Source organism: Orbicella faveolata, unplaced genomic scaffold (genome assembly GCF_042242905.1).
Source record: "Orbicella faveolata isolate gen_17 unplaced genomic scaffold, um_ofav_v1 contig_3, whole genome shotgun sequence".
In the NCBI taxonomy this organism is placed as follows: Eukaryota; Metazoa; Cnidaria; class Anthozoa; order Scleractinia; family Merulinidae; genus Orbicella; species Orbicella faveolata.
Genome location: NW_028301558.1, coordinates 12,578,355 through 12,605,000, shown reverse-complemented (window position 1 = coordinate 12,605,000; position 26,646 = coordinate 12,578,355). Strand labels below are relative to the sequence as shown.

Here is a 26,646-nt window from a genome sequence, read left to right as displayed (position 1 = left end):
CACTACCAAAAAATATCATTGAAAAAAAAGCCATTTGGCTAATTAATTTAATTTAATTTCGATTACAGCCCTCCTCAAAAGGTATGGTTACTGGAAGGTTACAATAAGAACGCCCTTTAAAATGAGTGGCACGTATTTCTGAGTTTCTTGTGACATGCAAATGTAAAACCGGTACAAATAAGTTCCTTTGTCCAGTCCTTTGTTCCACAGTACCACCATGGTCAGCAGAGTGAATCCAACTTGTGGCTTATTGCAGGGAAAAGTGCAGAATTTCTTCTTGATCTGTTTAAGAGCATTTCACAGAACTGCCACAAATCATACCAGGTAACAATGCTGAAAATAAAAAAAGTCATAAAATTAATAAATACAGAAGTCTAAACCATTTATTATACCATCATAAATCAATACGAGAATTTGATGATGCAAGAAAATTTGAAAAACACAAGCTGCAAGCAAGCATTTTCCACATTTCTAAAGTATTTTCAAATTCCTGAGGTGTGTTAAGACAGTTTAATTAAAATGCGTGGTTTAGGCTTCTTTACATGATTCTTAGATATGTAGGATAAGGATATGCAGACAAATGTACCAAACAATAGAATGAATATTAAAATAAACAAACATAATTAATGAATACTGATAACATCTCTGACTTAAAAAATGGAAAATAAAAACAAACAAACAAAATTACTAACATCATGTTTTCCTCATAATAAATACACATGTACCACTGACATGCACATAATTTAATTTTTCAACATTTCATTTATTTGGCTCAGGTTGAACGTCCAGTTGCAAATAATGGAAGACCAAAAGGGAAGCCACTGTACCATCTCCCAACGTTTGAAACCACAGTAGACACCAAGTGTTTTCCACTAAGTTATAATCTCGATGATGTAGAGCCAGGCCAACAACCTCACCCAGATATTTACTGTGATTTTCCAACTTGCACAAGAGAAACAGATACCATTGTTAGACTGGCCTGCTTCCACTGCTTTCACCAAGCTTGCTTGCCTTCAAATCATTGCTGTCCAATCTGTGCTGAACCACTGAAGAAAAAAGTTCAAAGTTAGCAAACGCCTTCAACAATGGGCTTTTGTTGTCTAAAAATGCTAATGAAAGAGAAAATGATGATGATGATGAACTCCATAAAGATGAAAGCAATAATGCACCAATTACAGGCTTGAACATATCCGACACTGAACTTTTCTACACCTCACCAGAATGGTCTCAAAAGGTTAAAAGCATCCTGGATACTTATGCAACTATCCCTCCTCCATCCCGGGCCAATCATTCATCCAGAAGTCAACCTTCAGCTACAAATACCTCGTCTCTCTCTAACAGCTCTTCTTGAGTTCTAACACTCATTATCATCCCTCTGAACCATCATGGCAATGTCACTTTCTGGTCATTCCCAAGCAGTATTTCACAGTCCACAATTCTACGAAAAAAAGGAAGCAATGCCTGTACTTTTATTGCACTTTTGTTTAGCAAAAGGTTCTTTTCAGAAAATGTTCAAATTCCTCTGCTCAACAGTCCACTGAGCCAGACATGGGTGTACCAGCTAATTGTGCCAGGGATTTTAGTGGGTAACAGCATCTATGACTCAGTGACACAAAACATTCCTCAAACATTTGGCGTTTACAAGCTCTACAATCATCTACTGTATAAAACAATGTAATTGGTGGCACCACTGTAGGACCTGAAATGCCTGTTAGCATTATCCCTGAAGCAAGTCCTGCAGCTAATTTACCTTTTCACTGGAGAACTGCTTCAACACACAGCAAAACATCTATTTTTATTTTAAATTCCAATACTGTCGTCTTCATTCCAACCACACAAGATGTTTTCCTCTTCAGACAGCCACTTACATGGGAACAGTGGAGCCCAATACAGCTTTTGCAGAATGGCAGTACTCCTTCGAATTACTTTCTTGGTTGAAGCAAGTCAACAATTTTCAGTTCACTCTTGGTACAGTCACTAATGTAAAGTTTCACTAACACCTCACTAAACTTTTCCCAGCTTTTTAGCATTTTTAGCATATATTTTGCTAGCTTCCTAAATTCCACTATTTAAACTACTTTTTAACCCATTAACTCCAGGAGCTTTTTGTCTAAAAAGCATTTTTTGGACATTTTAGACATTTTCAGGCTGGATATGAGCCAAATTAGCTGCAATCTACTCAAATAGCAGTTGCAACAGGACAGCATGCCTTTCTTTCCACCAGCATCGCGTTTTACGACATTTTAGCCAGGGCATACGTAGAAATCAAAAAGAAAGTGTGGTTTACATCTGTAAACTTTTCGTTTTTCTCTTATTCATTTTTTTTCTCCTTTCCTTTTTCTCCCTTTCTTATATTTTTGCTGCGGTGATTGACCTTCTACTGGGCTTGCTTCCAGTTCAAGAATTCCCGAGAAAGCATCGTCGAGACAGGCAATTCTTACCGTTTGGTTGAGGGAAATTTTGCGCACAGTTTTTCACTCAAAGTTTTGAGCATTTCCGTGCATATTTCAGGCTCCATTGACTAATTTTTATAGTTACTAAATTGACGGGGAGATAAATAAGGAAAGGCATCTGTAGAAATGTGCACCAAACTGAATTTGAACTCCGACTACTGTATCCAGAAAGTAAGCCTTTATAGACTCGTTATTAGCGAAATATAAGCTTAAATCCGCAAAGTCAAGGTCAGCCCATGAGAGCAGATATTTTTTTACCTTTCCAAATTCTCTGTTCAATTTCACAAGTAAGAATACTCAGCGTTCCATTAATTTTTCTGTCATATCTCCAGGAATGTTGAGTGGCAGGGTAAATACATAAATATTTCAACATGAAGAAGGAATCATTTCCTTTACAGTTTGTTCCCGTGAGGTCCAAAAGCATGCAACGAGTGCTCAAGTACAAATGTAAGCTGATGTGCTCAAATGCGAGCTTACGTGGCAGGTTTATCCTTGCGGGTCGGTTACATCTATATATAATTATTTGTAAAGAGCAAACACATTTGAATAGATGTATTGACAACAAGGGAGTTGAAATTTACACTTTTTTAACCTGTAAGTGGTATCTAAAATAAACTTAACAAGCGTAAAGCGTTCACTACTCACCATGGCGCTGCGACCGATGTCTGCTAGAATTTGCTGTGTTTAGACCGTCAATATAGCCAGAAATATGTTCAGGATATCAGGAACATCTGCTTGACTGAAATGACATTGAAAGTTCCATCTTCTCCATTTTTCTCGGATAATATTAGTCCAAAAAATTAACATCGAATGCATCGATCAAACGATCGAAAATGCAACCACTCGTCGACTCACCCGCCAAAACCCTACGCATGCGCAGTCGTTTTTCAGCTCTGTCGCTCGTGCACTTTCAAGTCCGAGTCGGTGTTTTCAATTGTCAACAAATCTTGACAAAGATTTCTTTCGTTATCTTTTGTGCTGAGATGCTGCAACAAATTTCACGAATGCAAAAAAGGCTACTAACATCATGTGTGTTTCTTCAACATAAGCATAGTGAAGTTTTAAACTGCGAAAATGAAAATAGACAAGGAGTTTTGATAACTCGATCATCAAAATCGAAATCGTTATTCCAAGTTGATTAAAGAAAGCGTCATCGTAACTTTGCTGATTGTTTCTGCTTTATTCACATATTTTCAGCGTAGCTTTTAATATGTTCTCAAACATTTATCAATCTTAAACATATTTAAAAACTATAGAGCTATTGTTTGAGTTCGATGTACGCTTTCACACGAAAGTGCGGCGGAAGTACAATTTGTCATGTTTAATGACTGTACGAAACACGCATCGGCGGGCGCTCTCATTCATCGACAACAGAGAATTTGCTGGATTTTTACACGAGTAAAACTGAGCAGTATCTACGGACGTAAAGTTATTAAGCCTTGATGAAACATCAAGCGTTGCTTACAATTCAAGCGAAACTCAAACTAGCAATTATTTTGTTTTACTTTTCGGTCGCGATAGACTGACAAATTCCTCGCAAGCGTGTGGCAAGAGGAGCTAGGAAACTATGAAGTCCTGAAGCTCTGCTATATCTAAATATATCCAGCTAGTTTTTTGCTGTGTAGTGGAAAAGCTGTTAATCTTCAACATATGTGAAATTTAAAGTGGAGTAATGTACAGCTCATGTAAAAGAAGCATCAGTCGGAACCCAACTTGGTCAGCGATACATGTAAGCTTACAGCGGAACATACCTAAATTCGACACTGTCTTACTTCACTCAAACTGGAGCAGCTTACGACGAAAATACTTAAGCAAAATTCCAACAGACGTAAACGCGTTGAGTTGTGGGGCCAAAACGTGAAACATTTCCGGAATTTCGGACGCCATTTCCCCCGCGCGACATCCGCAAAAATCCTCGCAGCTATTTGTTCTAAAAATAGAATTATTGTCCCATATCATGGGGACAACCCCAATACTTGAAATGGCGCGCGCTTACGGTCACCGTCCCCGATTATGGCTCCTGTTTTAAACCAATCAGCGCACGTATTTTCTTAGGACTGTTTTCTAAAAACAAAAAGAAACTATGTCACCGGTGTCTTTGTCAAAGCTGACTTGAAATGACTGAATGTACGAATGGTATTCTAACATAAAGCAACTCTCATTCTTGAGAACAGAACTCCTTTCTAAGCAGTCAATAGATAATATTACAAGGCTTCTTCGAGCAGCTGTTTTCGCAATATTCTGAGAATATGCCAAAAAAAATATGGAACATAATGAAAAAAAATAAACCTCTTTCTTATCCAACTGCAGCGAATACCGTCCAAATAACAGTACAAATATACAGCGATATTGTACAGTTACTTGTACAGTAGGATACCTGTTTACCATACAGGTCGGCGCGCGCACGGAAAACTGTCACACTCTCCTCTTTCATTGATAAATTTATTGACTGCAGCAGTTGTCTAATAAATCGCTAATTAGATGTTTTGGCGTGTAGTATCGCTTTATATTTTTACTCGTTGTTTGTATTTTGACTCGCACTACGGGCTCGTCAAAATACGGCACAACTCGTAAAAATGTACAGCGATACTACACACCAAAACAGCTAATAAGATTTAGAAAACAGCCCTAAGAAAATACGCGTGCTGATTGGTTAACAACCGTGTTTCTATTTAACAGTTAGATTATTCGCTCTCGATTTCTATGAGGTGATAGTTGATGAGGCCTTCGGCCCTCTTCCTCTCCTATGTTAAGTTAACTTTTTTACCCTAATTATTATTGTCAATTAAACAAGGGCATCTAATTAGCTTGCTATATTTTTGCCCTGTTCCATTTCCCCTCTTACTTGTCTACTTTATATTTATCTTTGTAATATTAGAATGGAATAAATAAATAAAATGAAATGAAAATGAGGCCTTCGGCCTCATCAACTATTACCTCATAGAAATCGAGTGCGAATAATCTAATTGTTTTAGTAGAATTCTTACTAGAATTGACTTCAATTAACGGTTTCCAGTTATTTCTTGACGTATTATTAAACTTTGCGCCTGAAAAGGGTCGCACGGATTGAACTGTCATTTAAAACTGAAGTTAAGTGCGCGCGCGCATCAATTTTTTCAATAATATCAACTTTTTAAAAAGTCAAGAAACCGTAAATGTCCTTCGTTCAGACCTCTCAGGAATTTTATTAAACGTCCCCATTGCCTAGACGACCTCTAGCCACTGCACACTTATGGCTGATAGTGTTCAATGGCTCAGCCAATCAGATTACGGCATTTCCATTAGTATACTAGTAGAATGCTATTGAAACTCGATAGAAACACAGAGCTAGCACGAGCTGTTGACGTAATGATGGCGCGAGCAGAGAGAATTTACATTTAGATGATCAAAGTAAACAAGTTGTTTCCCTTTTTTCGCCGCGGTGTTTTCTAAAAGAAATAGAAACCATGTTCTCCGTGTCTCTATCGAGTGATAGAAACACTCGTGCAAGTTTGGGAGAACTCGAAAAAGCTGTGGAAACACTCGCCTGCGGCTCGTGTTCCCACAGCATTTCTCGTTCTCCCAAAAGTCCACTCGTGTTTCTATAACTCGATAGAAACACGGTACATGTGTTCTATTTCTTAAATATTTATTATATAGACACGAGTGTTTTACTAGAAAATACACCACTGGTAAAATTCATACGAAACCACATCCGGGACTCGGGTGGCGTATTTTCCATATCCTCACTGGTGACGATATCGATTACTTCATTAATATCATGTTAGACCCTTAAACTGTACATAACTTTGTTGGTGTATGATCAAAACAACTTCGGATCTTCCTCAAAAGTCTTCGGCAATCTTCGGTTATCTTCGGTTATCTTCCAAAATCTTCGGTAATCTTCGCAAGTTTTCGGAAATTGTTCTGAAACGTCCGTGTGGCCTTCGGACAATTTTTGTAGAATCTTCGGAAGTCTTCGGAAAGTGGTCGGAAATCTTCGGAAAATCGTCAAAAACGTCGTTATCAGTATGTCCATATAATAAACAAAATAATACATGGCTGCTTATAGATATGGAATATCTCTTCTCGTGTTCAACTTTACATCGAGTTGAACACTCGCAGATATATTCCATATCTACACACGCTCATGTATTATCTATATATATTCGACATAAAAATCGTTATCGTAAAATATATACAAGGCATCTTTGGCACTAGCTATACTGATTAGATCTAATCTCGCTACAAATCTGTTCACTATATATACCATGACTGACGACGTCTGGGAGAATATATTTCAGTAAATTGCTTACCATTTCTAAAATCTCTAAATATTGTGAAACCTTGTTCCAATAATATATACTGGACTAGAATAATCAAACCTACATGTAGTTTGAGAATAACAACGTAGCAATGACATGACATTAAACTGGTTCTTCAAGTTGCTCAATGATGTCTTCCATATTTGGTCTTTTCTCAGGTTCTGACCGCAGACATCCCCGTATAAGGGCACGAAGCAGGCGGTTTGTGACCATTGCGATTTGTTGATTACGCCTTTCAGGATCTGGTAATTCCTGGATGCACATTTCACCGAGAAGAACGCCGAAACTGTACACATCAACCTAGAGAAAACGATTATAAAACACACTGAAGATATCTACTCCAGCGACTCGGAGGTAAAACGCATAAATAGTTATTTATTATATAACTGAGAAAGTAACTTCATTAAATAACTTCATCAAATTAACGCCCGCGCTTTCGTGATTTTCTTTGTCATATAATATATGAGTAATTGGATGAAGGCCAGCGCAACTAAGGATCTAAAAAGGCGAGTGCAATTTTGAGAGAATTTTCAAATATCTTGTAGTGTAAATCCTTAAATACGATTACTCTTTTTCATGGAGCATTAATCTACGTTGTGGTTCTTTCACATACTGCAAGGTTTTGGGCAACTGCCATTAAGGTTGCTTATTATCTGTGGAAAACACATACTGCAACGGTAAACACTATTTAGGTTTGGTTATATTATCGTAATCAATCAAATCTTTTTACGGGAACGATCGCTCTTAACAGGCGTCACGCGACTCAGCCAAAACGGGATTATTTAAAGATGTCCCCGGAAGGAGATCCCTCAGTTTTGAACCTCAAGCATTTTTACACTAAAATTACCTTCAGGTTTGACAACCTGCCTAAGTTCTTTTGTGGGCTATTAAGAAGAAAATTTATAAAAACAGCATCGTAAATACAGTGGAACCCCGTTAATACGGACACCAAAGGGACATGATAAAGTGTCCGCATTATCCGGGTGTCCGTATTAAGCAGGCTTATATAAGAGAAAATATATGAGCTTTCTAGTTGTCGGGACAAAGAAAACTGTACGTGAGAAGCAGGTGTCCGTATTAAGCGGGTGTCCGTAGAGCGGGGTTTCACTGTATTTGCTGATAAATAAGGCGAGCAATTCTAAACCATTTTCATTTTCTAAGTCATCCCGTGAATCGCTTAAATTGTTCCTACAACTAAAACATCATAGATGTGTGTGTCTACACGGCCAGTCTACATGTAAACATGAAAAATGGAAAACTTTAAGCAAGTCATGGCTAACCTTGACTGTTTGTTTTGAAGTAAGTGCTTCAGGAGCCATGTAAATCCTAGCTCCAGGGGCAGCTGTCATGGTATGTTTCATGAAATTTGCAGTTCCATAATCTGACACTTTGCCTCGCCATTGGTCACCCTGTCGCCATAGTAACACATTAGCACTGCTGATGTCGCGGTGAATAATTGGAGAAGGTTTCTTTTGGTGAAGGTAGTTTAATGCTCGGGCGAGATCTAAAGAAAGAATGGAGACTTCTGTTGCAGCGAGAGGTCTCTGCTCTAACAATGCTCGTAAACTTGATTCCATAAGCTCTGTTACAAACAAAGGACTTCCCTCGTCATAAGTTGCTCCAATGAACTGCAGCAAACAAGGATGGCGGCATCTTGAAGCAATGTCCATTTCTCTTTCAAACAAAGTACGGTTGTGAGGGGAAAGAATCAACTCATGGATTTGCTTCACTGCTACAGAACAGCCACAATATTTCCCTTCGACAACACTTCCCCAGCCTCCCTTACCAAGGGGTTTATCTGTCAGCTGAATTTGATCACGGGAAATGACCCAGTCAGGTGTGACCTGTCGGCGTTGATGTTCACTCAATGCTTGCTGAGCTGTTGAAAGAGTTATCTCCAATTCATTCACTTGCTGGTCTTTTACCCTCAGCTGTCGTTCTAGGGCAGTGACTTGTTGGTGTAAGTTAGCACTTTCGTCCTCTAGAAATTGCCCTTGTGAGTTTGCCAACTGTTGTTCTATCTCCCTTAGTTGTCTTTCTAAATTCTCTTCCTGTTCGTCTTTCCTTCTCAGCTGTTGTTCCATCTCTGTTAGTTGTCTTTGTGAGTTCTCTTCTTGTTCGTCTTTCCTTCTCAGCTGTTGTTCCATCTGTCTTAGATGTCTTTGTAAATTTTCTTCTTGTTCGTCTTTCTCTCTCAGCTGTTGTTCCATCTCTCTTAGATGTCTTTGTAAATGTTCTTCTTGTTGGTCTTTCTCTCTCAGCTGTTGTTCTATCTCCCTTACTTGTCTTTGTAAGTTCTCTTCTTCTTCTTCTTTCTCTCTCAGCTGTTGTCGTATCTCACTTAATTGTCTTTGTAAATTCTCTTCTTGTTCGCTCAGCTGTTGTTCCATCTCTCTTAGTTGCCTCAGTAAATTCTCTTCTTGTTTATCTTTCTCTATCAGCTGTTGTTGTATCTCTCTTAATTGTGTTTGTGAGTTCTCTTCTTGTTCGTCGATCTCTTTCAGCAGCTCATGCAAGATCTTCTCTTGCAACTCTTTTACTCGCAATGTTTCTTGGAAAATTGTCAATTGCTTTTCCCTTTCGCCCGATAGTCTTTCTTGTTCTCTCAGTTGTTGTTCCATTTTCGCCACCAGCTGTTCCATCTCCCTCAATTCTCTTTGTGAGTTCTCTTCTTGTTGCTGTTTTTCCTTCCGCACATTTTTCAAATGCTGTTCCATTTCCCTCAGTTTTTTTTGCGAGTCTTCTCCTAGCTCTTTTTCTCTGTACCCTGTTGACAAAATATGCGAGTTTGGTAGTGTTTGAAACAGGTTAGGGATCCTTTGCCTTTCAAACCTGTTAATGTCATTTCTGTGTTTACATGTCATTGGTTAGTTATCAGGGCCCGGTTGTTCAAACCCGCGATTAGCGCTAATCAGGGATTAAATTGCTTAACCAACGATTAAAATTTAATCTGCGATTAGACTGCGTTGCTCAAAGCCCGATTAGCGCTAATCAAACTCTAATCGGCAGGTTAAATTTAATACACCTCCAGAGGAGGATTAACTCCCTAATCTGCCGATTAAATTTGAAGAAAAATGTCCGGCTTGTTATTTCATCTCCCTCTCGTTGGACAAATGTTATCGATATAATCATAACATACTGCTTATAGCGAGCAAGAACTTTGGATCCGTTGGAGATTCGGGAGAGCCGGTCCATTGAATACATCGCAAACCTCATAGAGGCGGATTTGCGGAGAAAAACGAAGCGTGGCCATGCTCTTGAACCAATAGACCAAAGTGCTGCTATCACTAAGTTTATATGCCAGTGGTAACTTTCTACAAGTTATCAGCGATACAGTTGGGGTAAACAAGGCCACTGTTTCACGGGCAGAGAAGCCAACAGAAAACAAAAGTTTCGCGCAATTCTGTGACGTAAAATAGCGCAAGAATACATTATGATCAATTAAAATAATCCACTTTACGCTTAATCGCGGACTAGTTAATCGGCCGTTTAATCTCCTTTTCAGCAACCGTTTTCTAACCCCGATTAGCTAACCCACGATTAGGAAATTTAATCGACGATTAGGCTTAATCGGAGGTTAGTCTAATCGCGGTTTTGAACAACCGGGCCCAGGCGAACAGTTACTTTCGAAATATACATCTATTGAAGCACATATCACTGACAAAGCGTCAGCAAGAAAAATGTACACGAGATTTTTCACAGCTTTTTCCTCTCCGCTACCTGTAACTTCGTATCTTCAGACCGATACAGTGTTGCGATGTTGATTAACTATAATTTAGCGCGACAAGTTTTCAATAAACTCTTCACTTATGGTGCATTGTGGAATATCCCACGAGTCACTTAAATTTTCTAGGTACACGTGCACGTCTTTCGAGAGAATTCAAGTGACAAGCGGGGTATTCCATGGTATACCACGAGAGAGCGTTTCATAACTACCTTATACCATGCCATAAAAAATACAGTGGCCAACACAATTAACGCGACATACGCGCAGCGCATGATGGGAAGGTTGGATGTAATACCGTCGAATCTTCAACGGCTTTCCTGTATTATGATTGGCTGTATTTCCTACGGCATGGTATAAAATGGTATAATCAGTTTGGGGCTTTCTTCCACAGAAGAAATCGCTCTGAGAACTCCGATGAAATGTCCTGAAACTCGGCGAACAAGCAGCACTGCGACTTCCATGTAGGCAAGAAGTATAAATCTATAGTTCACCGTTTTTCCAGGGCACCAGAAGGTGGAACAACTGGATTTCGAACAGTGTATATTGTTTTGCGATATCCATGAATATCACTTCCTGACTTCTCTCAATTTTGCCAAGCGCAGTATAATAGTTAAGAAATAGAAAACATGCACCGTGTTTCTATCGAGTTTTAGTACAAATCTACTAGCGCTCTATCACGAATGTCGTTCTCTGATTGGCTACGCTACTCACTATCTCTGATTGGCTACGCTACTCACTATTTATTCTATGATAGATGGTGACTGGAGTAGCAGTGTGCGCTTGTTAACAAAATAGCGGCCGCTTCTTTGCGTTTTCGAGGTGTCTGTGAAGAGTATTTAGATAAAGTTTTGAACGACTACTAGATTAATACTAAACAATTAGATTATTCGCTTTCGATTTGACTCGGGCTGCCCTGCGCTCTCGTCAACTATCACGCGTTATAGTTCACCACTAAATTTTCTCTCGTTCTTATTCAGTTGGTTGAAAATGATCACGGGACGCGATAGTGTTCATTCGCGGAGATACACTATCAGCCCATAGTGCCCGTCCGAGGAAAATACCCGGATGAATAGTACTCGTCCGTGAAAATGTTTCTGTAAACAAGCGGGCTTACAGAAAGTAAACAATTGCAATGTGTTAAGTGGGTTTTTGTCTGTTTTCTTTTTCAAATTTTACATTTGGCTTTAACGACCTTTCACGGCTTTCATCTAAAAAAGTTGAAAATAAATCAATTTGAATTTTGAACTGGCGCGCGGAAGAAAATTTAGTGGGTGAACAATAAAGACAATAGAGTGTTTTTGTCTCAGAACAATCGGTCTGATAGTTATCCCTTGCAAATGTGATGTTCTTAAAACTAGCATATTTGCCCTCGAAGCTTCGCTTCTCGGGCGAATATTTGTTTTAAGAACATCAAATTTCCGCGGGGCAACTATCAGCCGATAGTTCCTCACAAACACTCTATTGTTTAAATAGAAATATCGACCTTATAATTTAATTGCTTAATAGTATAAATCTACTAGCATTCTATCACGAATACCGTTCACTGATTGGCTACGCTACTCACTATCTATTCTGTGATAGATAGTGAGTAGCTTAGCTGTGTACCCTTGTTAACAAAATGACCGCCACTTCTTTGCGAAAAGGATTTAGATAAAATTGTGAACGACTAGTAGATTTATACTAAAACAATTAGATGATTCTACTTTCGATTTCTGTCGACTATCACGCGATAGAAATCTCGCTCATAATCTAATTGCTTAATAGAAACACGATTTTTAATCAATCACCGCGCGTGTTTTCTTAGGGCTGTTTTCTAAATATGCATATGTGTTATTTGCCGGCTTGAGGTCGGTCCTTACAGGGAAAAACTGCATTTTCATGCCCGAGCGGCCCGCGCAGTATTTTCAAGACCTCGGTCACAGTGTTTCACCACATGAACCGACCTCAGGCCGGCAAATAACATGTTTATTTTTTTCCTATCGTAAACTGGCTTACAAGTGGGTTTGTTTACGCCACTGTGTCTCTAAATCGGCTTGCGTGCCGCCTGCGACCAAAAATCTCTGCAACGACTAACTCAGACACTTGTCACAAAAGCGTGTCTTAAAGAACAGATACATTTCTTACAAATTAATATTTATTGCATTTAGTTCACCACTACAGTTCTACAAAACGCCAGTAAGTTGAGCCGAAACTCCGAGCAAGAGAGAACACGTTTATTCACCGAAGACAAAAAGCAAATACAATACAAACGAAGCAGGCAAAGGCGGTAACAAAAGTAGCAAGCTAATCCTCCATAGGAAAAAAGATGGCGACTGGTACATTTCCCCATAGTTCTTAGCGCAAGAAAACCGTAACAACGCTCATAAAAACGTACAGAAGAGTTATGAAATTCTCAAACTTAGGCTACTCAGTGTGCTTAGGACAGGAACAAATATTGTAAAAATTTGGCTTTCTTTGTGACATATGGGCTGTGTTAGGTTCGCAAGGTATTGTGGTAAAATGTACAGTCGCTATCTTTTTTCCTACGGTGGATTATGCGCGAACCGTGAGACAATGAGGCTAACTAAACAACAGCGTGCACACGAAGCGAAACAATGAAGCAAACTAAACGACATGCTATGTGAGCTAGTGGCGGGAACTAAACAACAATGCGAAATAGGGCGAAATTACTTTTCCGGTGTGAAATTTCCAGCAAAGTTAGAAGTTATACAACGAAAGCAATTTCTGACAGTCACTGCGAATCACTTGAAATCAGTCTTTTATACCGTAAATTAAATAGCAGAAAGCGACGAAATTCATTAAGGGTATTCCACAGAAATTCTCTCAAATACACCAACGATCAAACTCGACTGAAATTCACTCAGCTGTTTAGTAAAAATTGTACGCGATGAGAAACAAAAGATTACGCGCCATTACAGCGCCAAGTTACAAACAACCAAACAAACTCTCACAACTTTAAAACACTCGATTGAATTACTTACAGTAATTTCCTTGCCATTCTAAAGTGAATAGATACACTTGTGTAGATAAATCGTCGATGGAAGTGTAAGATGAGCAAAGGTTGACGATTACCACTAGTTCACTCACGAAAAGTGATAACACGTCAAATTTCACCCGCTGTTACCTAGTCTCCCTCGTAGCCGTTTTTAGTGTCATCACGCAACCCTCCTCCCCACAAACGGCTGCTAACATTCGAACAACATTCCTTTATGCCATTTCAACCTATCACCGTTTAGGTGACATATCCCAAGAACAGTGCGCGCTAAAGTAATGTAACCAATCATATTGCATGTTTCATGTTGAAGTATGGCGACCCTTGAAGAAGCGTTTAATGTTGTAAGTAATACATTCCGAATTTCTAGTTTAAATGCACAACAAGAAACAGGAATTAGGAAAATAGTCGAGGAAGGAAAGGATGTACTTATCAATCTTCCCACTGGTTTCGGAAAATCTCTACTGTGTCAAGCACTACAACAACAACAATCTTTATTCACACTATTCAGGCACATAAAGAACGGTAAGACAAAAAAGAAACTATAGAAAACGAAATGATAAAGATCATATAACTCTATGTACAATTTGAGTCAGTGTGCAACAGCAAAAGTAGCAAAGCTTTCGAGTTTGATTTTATCTCAGAAGAGCCTGGTCACATTGTCATTTATAATCCTTATGGAGGATCAGGTGTCTCATTTGAAGGAGCTAGGGATAAAAACAGCCAACATAAGTTCACTTGAGGATCATAAACGCACTCGCGTAGAAAATGGCCAATATTCGGTAGTTTATGGATCACCTGAAGCATGGCTGAAGAACGAACGATGGAAGTCAACGCTGACGAACCCTGTGTATTCTAAAAAATCTGTATGTCATAGCAGTTGACGAAGTGCATGTCGTAAGGCAGTCGAAAGTCTATATAAATACGCGTATAAAACAACGGAAAATGTGATAAAATAGATTAAAGCAGTTTATTTTCTTTAATGAAGGTGAATATCACAGGACAAGAAAATGGCAGCATCCCACGATTCTTACTCGAAGCTAGCTGAACCAATTAAGGTAACTGACGCAGCTAATGTGCCAATAGCAGCCCTGACTGCAACTGCAACGAAATTGACCAGGGACAAAATTTTAAATCTTCTGTGCATGGAAAATGCAGCAGTAATCAAGTCCGAACAAATTAAATGTCGCCTATGTTGTGCAATATATGGATAAAGACATGGAACTGGGATGTTATTTTGGCCGGCTTGCCGATGCCAAAATAACTAAAACAGAATCGACAGAAAACTGAGAGAACTACTATTTATAGCCAAAATTTAAGACAGTGTGGTATACTTTATGCTACTATTAAAGCTCTTTTAGGGCAACATATGTTTGTTTGAGATGACTCCAGAAATGTCCTCATTGACATGATGACAACCACTCCTACAGCCAATAAGCAAAACATTTTGGAGTCCTTTCAGCCTGACAATGGTCAGCATTTGTCTAATAATAGCAACAATAGCCTTCGGAATAGGCGTTGACTGCCTAGGTGTTCATAGGGTCACACATTTTGGACATTCCAAAAATATGGAGTCCTATGTTCAAAAAACTGGTAGGACGGGAAGGGATAGCCACCAAAGTGGTGCATATGTTCTGTATCATGGAATTATATTGAGCCATATTGATACCCGTATGAAGTTTTTCATTGAGGCTGAAGAGTGCCGGAGAAAAACCTTTCTGAATCACTTTGAGTCTTTGTCCGTGTATCCAATACAACCCCACCTTTGTTGTGACAATTGCGCTACTCGATGCAGATGTGGTTAGACACACTCAGATAACATTACCAAATATCCTATCAAAACACACAACAATACTATGTCTTCATCTAAAATAAGAGAAGTGTCACAACAGCTAAAGAAAGTTGTAGACAAAAATTTGATAGAGTATAACAAATCCATTGTCTTGCAACTAGTTGGTACCACTGCAAATGGTAATGTGAAGACCTTAACAAATTTACAGTTTATTTTGGGATTTTCCCGGCACCAAATATCACAGGTAGAGGCAAAGGTAAAGTCTGCATACTAGCCGAGTGGCTCATCAGGCTGGAGCTTATCCCGGTTTCAGTAGCAAAAAGCCACTAAGAGTATTGCTACTCCCCTCCGCATGGGATGCTAGTCCATTGCAGGGTTACCCCCAGCATTAAATTCGCCGGTACCCATTTATACACCTCGGTTGAGAGAGGCACTGTGAGAGTTAAGTGTCTTGCTCAAGAACACAACACAATGTCCCCAGCAAGGGCTCCAACCTGGACTGCTCGCTCCGGAGTCGAGCGCACTAACCATGAGGCCACCCCGCCCCCTACAAATATCACAGGTTCTGGATAACTTGCATAGAATTTTTCTCAATAGCTGACATTTATAAGTTGGTAGAAATATGGGACAGAAGGTATGTACAGAGAATCCTTTTAATTGTTATCAATGTATTTCAAGACATTAATGCTAACAGTGATGCAATAGTTACTGTAAATGATACTGACGGCTATGAACTTTATGATGAGTTGCTAGAGGAATGGTAGGAATTTTTGCAAGATGATGAACTTTATGAGATGATTGTGGACAATGTGACAAATACAGTCATCGTCAAAGGAATGTGATCTAGTAACTCATCTAAACCGGTAACTGTAACATGTAATTAACACCCGCTAATGTAGCTTTCCTGTAAGCTGACATCCACCATATTTTCCTTGAGTGCCCACTTATGGAAATCATTCTCGTAAGCGGACAATTTTACTAATGAACACTTTTTCCAATTCCCGCGGGTGTCCACTTACGAGAGAGTTGACTGTAAAAAGTTCAGCATTGCAGGAAGAATGAATGCCAATGATTCAATCGAAGATGGCACAATGCCACCAGCAGTTTTGACCAATCTACCCCTGCCTATTGTTTTATTTTTTCACATTGTAGATAGGAAGTTAATGGTTGTTGCTATAGTAATTTCAACACGTTTTGATGTCAGAATAAATGTAATTGGCTGGCGAAAAGCATTCATGCCATAATTTAACAACTGCATGATTGTTTTATCAGGTCAGGTCATAACACATGTGAAGTCTGTTTTACTATAAGAAAGATAATGTTTGATAGATGTAGCCAATATAACAGCTGAAGTTTGATTACGAATACAGTGCAAGATTCATGTGTGCCCCCATAGACCCTAATGAATTGGTTATAACTTTGAATTGAATCTGTTAGGCGGTGCTTCTGCCAGATTCAAATTGAGATATTCATTCTGTTTGTATAATGAGCAGTAATATTTAGAATACAACTTGTCATTATTTATAAAATATGAATAAGGAAACGATGGCAACAACTTGATTATTTAACAGTACATGTACTTTTTCAGATTACATTACTACAGTCGAACCCGTATATAACGGTCACCCTCGGGACTTGAAGAACTGGCCGCTTAATATAGGTGGCCGCTTAATACAGGATCACTAAAAATACTCACTGGGCGTGGTTCAATGTCAATTTTAAAGGCGTTCGTGATATGGTACTGTACCTCAGCACATTGCGGAAATCTGAAAAGCGCTGACGATACTAAGCGACCGACTATCAGTTTGCAGTAGCTTTGTACATGATACTCCTTTATGTCAATGATGATGGACCGCATTTCAAACACACTAAAATACCGCATATGTAAAAAGACGTGGTTTAGTTTCCGTTCAAGGGTAGCCGCTTAATACAGGTAAAAATAACAAACAAAGACAAACATAGGACTGCTACAGGGTGGCCGCGGACGCTGAAAAGAGGTGGCCGCCTAATACAGGTAGCAAATACAGCGTTTACATGAGCGAAAAATTGCCGGGGAATTTGAAAACTGTCCGCTTAATACAAGGTGGCCGCTTGATACAGCGCCGTTATATATATTTTCCACTGTACTACTTACTACTACTTTATTACTACTTGGTGTCTGTCGTCTCTCCTACCAGACTGCCATTGCCAGATTGGCTTTGCTAATGGCAACCAGGGAATTTCTGGAAGTAGTTGCATGCAAGGGATCATCTGAATTTTCAGTGAGCAGTGGAAGGAGTTATGGGTATAAGGAAGGGGTCAGGTGAGCTTTACTCGTGTCCAGCAAACTTTTTGGTGGGCTCTGATTAGGACTATTTTTGCCAGGTAATGACAATTCTTCTTCATTCACATATACTTGACACTATTTCACCTCAGTACCTCCTGGGGCATCATACGTTTTGCACATTTATCAGTTCAAACTAGAAAAACAGTTTGAATTGTTCAAAGTTATGTTCTTTTCCATTTCAGATGCGGCAACAAATGTTCCGTTATTTCTGTTTATCTTCCTTTATAATATAGATAGGACCCTACGCGCAGTCTGATCGGTCAAAAATCCATGTTTTATCAGAGTATAAAACATAGAAAAAGTGTGTTTTATTGTTTTGCGTGTATAAAATCTATATCATAAAGCAAATGAAGAAGCCTAAGCCGTGTATTGCACTGTGATAAAACACTCCGGACATCTGAGAACACTCGAGAAATGCATTTCCCTCGTGTTCTCAAATGCCCGTAGTGTTTTATCACAGTGTAATACACGGCTTAGGCTTCTTTATTTGTTAACTAATGCCCCTGAGCACATTTTTTATGTGCTTACTTATCCAAGAATGTACTTTTGAGGCATCCAATTCCTTCAACCTGTCTCGCTTGAAGTCACAGAAATGAATGTAAGACCGTCCCACTATTTCTTCGAAGACATTTATAGTCGAGGTATGTATCGCCTGACGAAATTCGCACAAGGGTCTTCCTAATTGACTGTGGAAAGCCTACGGCACAAGTCCGTGAGGATGACTTCGAATAGGATACAGGCCAATGGGCAACTTTATCCGAGCATAATAACTTCCCTGTCTGCTAATCACGGTAGAATTGGCTACAGCACCAGGAGAAATACAAGTGGCAAGCGCGCTATTACTCGGGAACTATAAACACTTCGCAGCTTTCCCAAGGTGCGCTTCTGCGGTTTTCCCATTGTTGTCTTTGCTTAGTGAATGCTTCGTTCTTAGAACTTTGCGATCCTTGTAGATTCCCTTCAATTCCTGTTTAAGCTCTTCGAGGTGACCAGATGCCTTTTTGAACTTGATAAGGCGCCTATCATGCAGCTATCATGGCAGGATTTGCAAATTAACAACTCGCTGGTATCTGAATACTACTAACATTAACATCGAGGCAGGATCTAAAAATCGCTGAGGAATCGAAAGAACTTTTCCCAAATATGCAGACTTTTTCTTTTTTCTCAACTCCAACGGAACAAATAAAACAAAGATCGATTTGCAACACCGGCTTTTTCGGTGTTTCCTCCATTGTAGAAGAACACTTGCGAGTTCGCGGAAAAAACGATGTTGATCACATTCTTCTTTGCTCTGATTGGTCACATCAGAAACGATGTTAGTGATCTCACAACAAAGAGAAAGGTATGTTGTTCGAACGTGAGCAGCCGTTTGAGGAGCGTTGCGTGACGACACTAAAAACGGCTGCGAGGGAGAGTAGCTGTTACCGCGACCGTGTTCAGAGATGAGAAAATCCGGACCGCGCTAAGAACCAATAAGATTGCAGGATTCGTTACCGTGCCCTCTCGGAAAAGATGGATATTCATATTCCGTGGCTCGAAAATTACCAACCTTCCAGCCCTCCCTTCCTTAAACTAAAAGCCTCACGGAGGAGTCAAGTGTATGCCACTGCTCTCCCAGCACTTTGGCAGTGGAGTTGGGCACGCAGGGTACGAGCTAAATCACCGACAAAAATATGAACGAACTTTGAGCTAATTATGAACCGTGCTTGGCAGCAGGCCGCACAGTAAATGAATCATACAACTTTTAAAGTTAACACCATAATGGTTCAGTAATTAGTGGACGAAAACCCCCTAACCCATCCTAATAGTGCACTCTGTACTAAAACAGCAATAATGCAATACAAGGTAAATGAATCTATGGCAATCTGAGGAATGTGTTGACTTACATGGTGTTCTGTAATCATAACTCATCGATCTCGCTAAAGCTTCATCTCGTCGAATTTGTTCCTGAATAGCATCCTCTTTGTCCAGCGTTTTCTTTCCTGTAGTCTCTTTAGGGTTCTCATCAAAGTGGCCCTCTGGTATGACGCTTTCTAAATCAACAAAGCGTGCAAATCCTGTGCTACAAACAAACAATTGCCGTCCATTCCGTTTTCCATTGCCACTCCCAATCCTTTCATCCTACACGTAAACGAGGTTGAAAAAGAAATAAAGTTTTCATTCATCCATGCATGCGTTCGTTTGTGTGTTCGCTCATTCATTTAGTCAGTCACTCTCAGTCAATCAGTCAGTCATGCTCATTCACGAATGAGCATGACTGTTTGTTCGTTCGGTCATTTATTCATTCCTTCGCTTGTAAGTTCGTTTGTTCGTTCTTTCATTCCGTCAGTCAGTCCCCATATTATTAGTGTAATTCCCCGCATACTCATATACTCAAATTAGTACTAATTTACTCACAGATTGACTCTTTGACACTTACCAATAGTAAAGTTAGGCAAGGGCATATCGCTTTCAAAATAATTGGTTTAAACTACTGTGCTTCAATAAAAGAGGAGTTTGATTTATGGCAAATTTGAACGCCTGAATTAAAGTGGCTCAAAACAGTTCCCAGCACTTGGATTTTGATGGGTCATTGTAATACCCTTAATAATATACATAAAAAAATTACTCGATTCCGATTGGCTAAGAGCAGTCCAGTTCAAGTGTAACACCGGTGCAAAAAGTGTAACACCAATGAAAATTACACGTGGTAATTCTGGATTATGATTGGCTGACAGAAAATAGGAATTTTTCTACGCCAATGATATCACGTAAAATGATGACGAAAATTTTGAGTGGAAACTTTGAAAAAAGTTTTCTTGAATGAGAAAAATGGCATCAAGAAAGATCTTCCGGCACTTCCTCCATGCGAACTTTTTCACGTTTATATTATTAATAATCATACGGTTTTTCTCGTTCCGTTTGGAATTAATTTGCACTTGTGAGGTTTTCAAAAAGCTCACTCGTGCAAATTAATTCCAAAGTGAACTCGAAACCATATGATTGCCTATACTAATTACAGCTTTAGGGGCTTACAATTCAAAAATGGCACGGTGAATTTTTTTTATATATTATCAACATTTGATAAGCATGATAAGACGCAATTTTTGGCAAAGTTTAGAAAAATTCTGTAGGTGGGGTTCAGAGCCACCTTAAATTTTCGAAAGGGTGTTTTTAGGTCATGCTGTTGCTATGGTAACCTATTTTGATTGGGCAATGATTGGGCAGCTTTTCGATGCCATGATTGTAGCATCAAGTAATAAAGAGTGGTTATAATGACCCATCGAAATCTAAGCGCTGGAAACTGTTTTGAGCCACCTTAAACAAATTTTCCACAGAGTGACACAGAGGATATCATTCCAACAACAAAATCTCAATGCCACTCATATACGTAAGTTGTCGTTTCACTCTTTTCTCCTCCACCTTGCAGAGTATTCAACTAAATATCCTATGATATATATGCAGGTATCACCCCAAAGGGTATGGTTTCAATTATTTTGATTTTGGTAAACATTTTCAGGCGAAAAGGGGTATTTTTTTACTAACTAGATGTCAAGACACATGCACTCAACCTTCCAGACACGACTCCTGTGGTAGGAAACGACGACTGCAAGGAGCTAAATTGAAAACTAGACAATCATTTCGCGTTGAGGATAAACAAACACCATCCCAGATACACATTCAGCAAACACAGGCCAGAACTAGGAGAGAGCATTGTTAGCTACGCGCGTTTACGCGAAAAGGCGAACGATTTCGAATTCAAGGACAAGATCATGAACAGAATACTAGAACATCTAATAATATGTACTTATTGACTGAGTGGGATGGCCGGACGAGAAAATATTTGGCTCGAGGTGAGAGCGTGCGGACCGAGCGCCGACCTCACTCAGTCAATAAGTATTTTATCATATGACCATTTTGTTGTTGGCTTTTGATAAAGTTGTGAACTTCTTCATTTCAGGAAGTGTTTACTTTCTCTCTATGCTTTCAGAGTAAGTTGACAACTAATTAGTTTTGCATGGTAATTCGGCAAGATAGTAAAAATCACTGTCACAATGTTCGCTTTCATCATTCATTTTGAAGAAAATAAAATTTTGCGTCAACAAAATTGTTTCTTTTAATAACTCGCATCGATTTTGCGGGGCCGTACGCATTTTTCCGACTATATCACTTCGACGCATACGGCCCTCATACGGGACCTTTTTCTTATGGTTTTCCAAAGAATTAGCGTGCAGGCCCGAACAGATCATATGATGATCGATTTATTAGATGGAAAACCAAAAGGGAGATATCAACAAGTGAAAAACATGAAAGACTAGAAGGCATCCAAACTAAGACGCCAGTCGAAGTTCAGGCTAAGAGATGAGAAAGAAGGCGGAAGAAGATAACACAGAACTCCATCACAGTGACCACCCAGAAAGTCGAAGCAAGTGGAAGCAAGAACACAAGAAAGGGTAACGCCTGACAAAAGCTGCAACCACTGTAAGACCAGACCTAAACTGCCCATCCTACAGACAGCAATGACTATCCCTCTTGTTGCAATGTGAGACCAAATCAAAGAAAAGTACAGGGGACAAGTCAAGAGAGCAGCAGAAGCTGATCAGAGAGAAGCAGTGACTCAGACCATGAATACCTCCAACAGCAAGCAGCCCCGGTAGAATCAGTGATTATTAACTATTGTACAGAAAAAGGAAGATGGAGCAGAGCCCCTAGACTACCTCTCTTGACACGCACTGCCTGACAGAAGAAAAAACACTAAGAAGATCATCAGAAGGACTATCAATGCAAGTGCAGAGCTTGTACTAGTCATAACACGGATCGAGAGAATTGCCAGGGGAGACTGGGAGAACACAAGCAAGATAAGGACAAAAAGCCATACTTAAGTAAAAAATATCAGTTATCAGATCCACAAAGATTAATATTCAGAGAAGTGTTATCGCACTGCAAGCAGCCCTCTACGGAAAAGTTGTCATGATAGGACGCAGTATAGGATGCTTAGGCAAGACCAAGACCAAGCAGTTACTGAGAGGAAAATAGTGGTCCCCATTGATGAACGGTATGAACAACACAGCCAGAGCTTTGAAGGTAAATACATGTAGCAGCAGGAACAGAGAACAGAGAGGAGCCTAACAATGTACATGTAACAATTCAAACATCCCAAGCCAACTGTTGGGTAAAGTATCCCTAGACCACAGTGGACCATATACACCCAGATGGTCATTATATTATGTAACCTCTTTCTAATCGACAAATGGATCACATACTCAGTTGTAGAGCTATATGTAGTAGCATCAACCAACTGCCAAGTCAACAAACATATTTAAAAAAGCACATCTCTGTCATTCATGGAACACCAAGGAGAATTGAGAGCGACAACAGACCACCACTCAACTCTAAGGAACTCATTGAATTTGCAATGCAAGAAGGATTTTAACACCATAAATTAACAATCCTTCACCCTGAAAGGCGAATGGTGAAGCAGAGAGGTTCATACACATGCTAAACAAGATACAGCACATAGCAAGTTTGCAAGGGATTAAAGATCTGTTCGAGAGACAGAATGTGATACAAGACATGCTAATTGCTTATAGACCACAAGCCACAGGAATCACACCTTATGAAGCAACAAGAAGAACAACAGTAAAGATCAAGTTGGACCACATAAATCCCGAAATGAAGACATCTCCGAAAGATGATATCATAAACCCGTGAAATGCAGAATACAAACAGGGAATAAAGCAACAAATGGAAGGAAGAAACACCAGAGAAAGGACACTGCTCTCTGGAGGCAACTATGTTCAAGCCAAGCAACCAAAAAAGAACAAATAGAGTACACCATATAAACCAGTATTTTACTGTGGCTTGTAGATATATTAACAAGCATATGAACTGGGCTCGGCCTTAGCCCTTAAGCCATCCCAGTTAATTATTCCATAGACTTCCCACTCAGTAAAAGACAAAATTTGATGGTACATTTTGCATGATGCCAGGTCAAAAAATATGTGCACAAAATTAATATGTATGCCAAAAAAGATGTCAAAAAAATTGTATGTAATTTCAACGTACAGTTGTCTGGGCCAGATCTAGGGGGTTTGTGAACGTGAACCCCCTAAATTAAAAATAATTAGGTATTAGGGTGTATAACACACTGACTTGGCCTCAGAATGCTGGATTAATCCCATTTTTGAAAACCTCAAGATTAAATATTTTCCAGGGAAGGATGCCAGCAGATGTCCCTGGATCCCCCTATAGGGGACTTCCTTCAGCCATCTGTATCTCAAACCCCCTCCTCTAAAATCCTGTATCTGCACCAGAGTTGTATAAATTATTATGTACCTATATTTACAGTACAATTTAATTGCTTTCCAAGATAACATGGCTTACCAGTTCCAATCCGACAATTGTTTGTATATTTCCACTTTCATCCTCCTCCTCACCAATATACCGCACAGTCCCTCTGGCTGGATGATCCTCAATGAATGCCACAACTCTTTGATTCATTTCAAGTAAATTCTCAATTCTTTGTTGAGGTGACTTTTCTTTGACATTTCCTTTCAGAATTGATGGCAAAACTGTATCTCCTCGAGGTGTCAATTTATCAAGACTAACAAAAACCCCAGAATCTAGTGTACATTCAAAGTACCACTTGTTTTCGAATGTCCCATCACATGTTCCCTGCCATTGGGCATACTAGAAATAATGTGTAAAAAAAATCTATATTAGTTTTCATGATAATTACGCTATACAGAAAAAATAATCATGATCATTGCAACTAATCTGTTAACTACTTTACAACCAAAGTAAGGTCTTAATGAAAAAATCTCAAGCTCAGACCTTGCCAAAGTGAATGAGCAACAGCGAGATCAATACCACAAGGGCAAGGTTTGAGATTTTCCCGAAAAGACCAAATGTTCATATCATTTGCATACTTATTGTATTTATCTGTGATCTACTCTTACTATTTTTCCATTGGCCTCAGAAGTAACATATTTTTAGGTTTCTTTTATCCGCAGAACATGCAGAGCACTGAAGCCCAAGCTGGCTCTTACTCTAAATTCCACTGTGCTAATAGCTAGGACACTGAATGAGGCTGAACTAATTACTAGTTACAGTCAATTCTAAACCTGCAAATTAAAGAGCATTACCAATGGTATTTTTAGGAAAAGCCCTTTAACACACTTTCAACAAGTATGTAAGCTTACAACAAATTATGTGAGAATGGAAATTGCATGTAAATAACAGTACTTCCCCAAATTATCTGATTTAGAGAGGAAAACTACTGTCAACAATGTTTTGTTGAGCAAAATAAATCCTAGGACCAGGAAACTGTCAAAATTCTCAAAACATCAAAGTAACAAATCTTCAAGCATCTTCAGGAAAGAAGTCTAAGACATTTCATTTGAGGAAAATGTTCAAACGCATGTTCCGATTCTAAGAAATGAGAGCGTGTGGTGGGCAATAAAATTAAACAATGTTTGCCAGTTTAACTTTCCAATCTACATTTAGTAGTTTGTCCTTTACATATCAGTGGTTTCATTTCTTAGAGGGCATTCTCAGCAAAAACAAGACCAAACAAATTAATGGTTAAAAAGGTCGCAACTATGAAATATGATTGCTGGACTTTAATCTTCTTATCACTTATTCATTTGACCACTACTCACAATGGCTAACTCTTGGTTAACAAAGTCCTCCATCTTTCCTGCTGTGCAAGGTATTACAAAACAAAACCTTCCTCATTTCTCCCACCACTAAAGGCGAATATTCATTCAAATCTGCCTACAAGTCGCCATAAACAGTTTGCCAGTAGTGCGCCCTTTAAGGGGACACCTACATAACTATGATTGCAAATGAGAATGAGTGCAATTGAGAATTCATGAGTTTAAAAACTGACAGTTATTCTACAATCAGGTTTGGCTGATAGAAATTTCATCACTAAAAGCTTAAATAAGGGTGTTCACATAACCAGGATCAGACAGAATTGGATTTAAAAAACCTGCAGGTGTTGCTCATTCTGCAAGGCTCCAAATATTAGTCTTACCAGCTTTATACTCTTCGATTTGGGGTGGGGGATGGGGAAGGGGGGAATTTATGACGGGCCCCATTGATCCAATCCAGGTATTTTTATCAGTCCGATCGGACTTGGCCCTACATGAAGTTTTGATTGTCTGATCCGATCCGATGTAGGTTATGTTAATACAATCCGATTTAAATTTTGTGAACGGTCCTCAAAGATAGAACACTTACATCAAACAAGCTACTTACTGGCAGCTCAACTCCAAACATAATGCCAAGACAAGACGGTAATTCCCCCTTGAAACGAACAACACCACGCAAATTAACTCCTTTCACTGAAACAAAAACTGAGTCGCCTGGTAAAAGTTGGCGCCCAAACTGCAGCCCTTGTTTAAACGTTTGATATCTCAATTCAGAAGCAGAAATCGCCAAAAGCAAGTTGACATCTTCGTCCGAAAGTCGAGTTACGTCCGCTGTGCTACATTCAAGACACAATGATTTACGTCTAATGCCAACAAGGGCTATTCTATCTGAATGTCGTTTCGCTCCAAGAATAGCTTCAAATAACTCTCCCCTGGGTACAAATTCTGTTCCAAAAGTATTTCTTGCTTGATACCAAGTCGCAAAGTCCTCTCTTGCTGGTTCCAAGTCCTCTTCCCTTGTTGTTTCCGGCAGGTCCGTGTCTGGTTGACTCTGGCTATTTGCTCTCACTGATGACACTGCAGAAACAGCAGCTCGCGCAATATGTCTCAAGTAAGCGAAAATTCCTTTATCGACTGCGGCCACACTACCACGGAGAAGAATATATTTCCCCTTGGTCTCTTCCTCGTCCATACCGTATCGCAGACAAATAGAACAACGAATACACCGTATCAAGAAATGGTCTATTGTTCCGGCTCAACATCTCACTTTCAGCAAAAATGAATAGCCTTTTGTTCTTGGTAGCCCTAAGGGACTTCGTCCGAAGCCAAGCCAAAATCGTCGCCGTTGTTCGCAAAACTTTCGGCATAACAATTAAGCTGCACTTGGGGGTGGGCAGCGTAATTTTTTCTCTCGTAAA

The 26,646-nt window shown here is 39.4% G+C and overlaps 1 protein-coding gene and 1 pseudogene across 4 annotated transcripts in view; one reads left to right on the top strand and one right to left on the bottom strand.

Moving 5' to 3' along the window:
* The window catches only part of LOC110060179 (uncharacterized), a 27,269-nt gene extending 623 nt beyond the window's left edge, over positions 1–26,646 (bottom strand). Inside the window, exons 1-8 of one of the 4 annotated variants that reach the window (XM_089298666.1) lie at positions 25,836–26,646; positions 23,958–24,263; positions 19,481–19,715; positions 8,038–9,524; positions 3,099–7,057; positions 1,177–1,438; positions 918–1,046; positions 1–333 (exon numbers count right to left, since the gene is read on the bottom strand). The exon at positions 1–333 is cut by the window's left edge and continues 623 nt beyond it. In XM_089298666.1, the coding sequence (XP_089154792.1) occupies positions 6,860–7,057; positions 8,038–9,524; positions 19,481–19,715; positions 23,958–24,263; positions 25,836–26,420 (2,811 nt within the window). In that variant the 5' untranslated portion in view covers positions 26,421–26,646 and the 3' untranslated portion in view covers positions 1–333; positions 918–1,046; positions 1,177–1,438; positions 3,099–6,859. Of the gene's footprint in view, positions 1,047–1,176; positions 1,439–3,098; positions 7,058–8,037; positions 9,525–19,480; positions 19,716–23,957; positions 24,264–25,835 lie in introns of all 4 variants that reach the window. The other 3 variants (XM_089298662.1, XM_089298665.1, XM_089298663.1) reach the window with 3 other exon arrangements.
* On the top strand, positions 13,791–17,822 carry LOC149106410 (ATP-dependent helicase wrn-1-like; annotated as a pseudogene).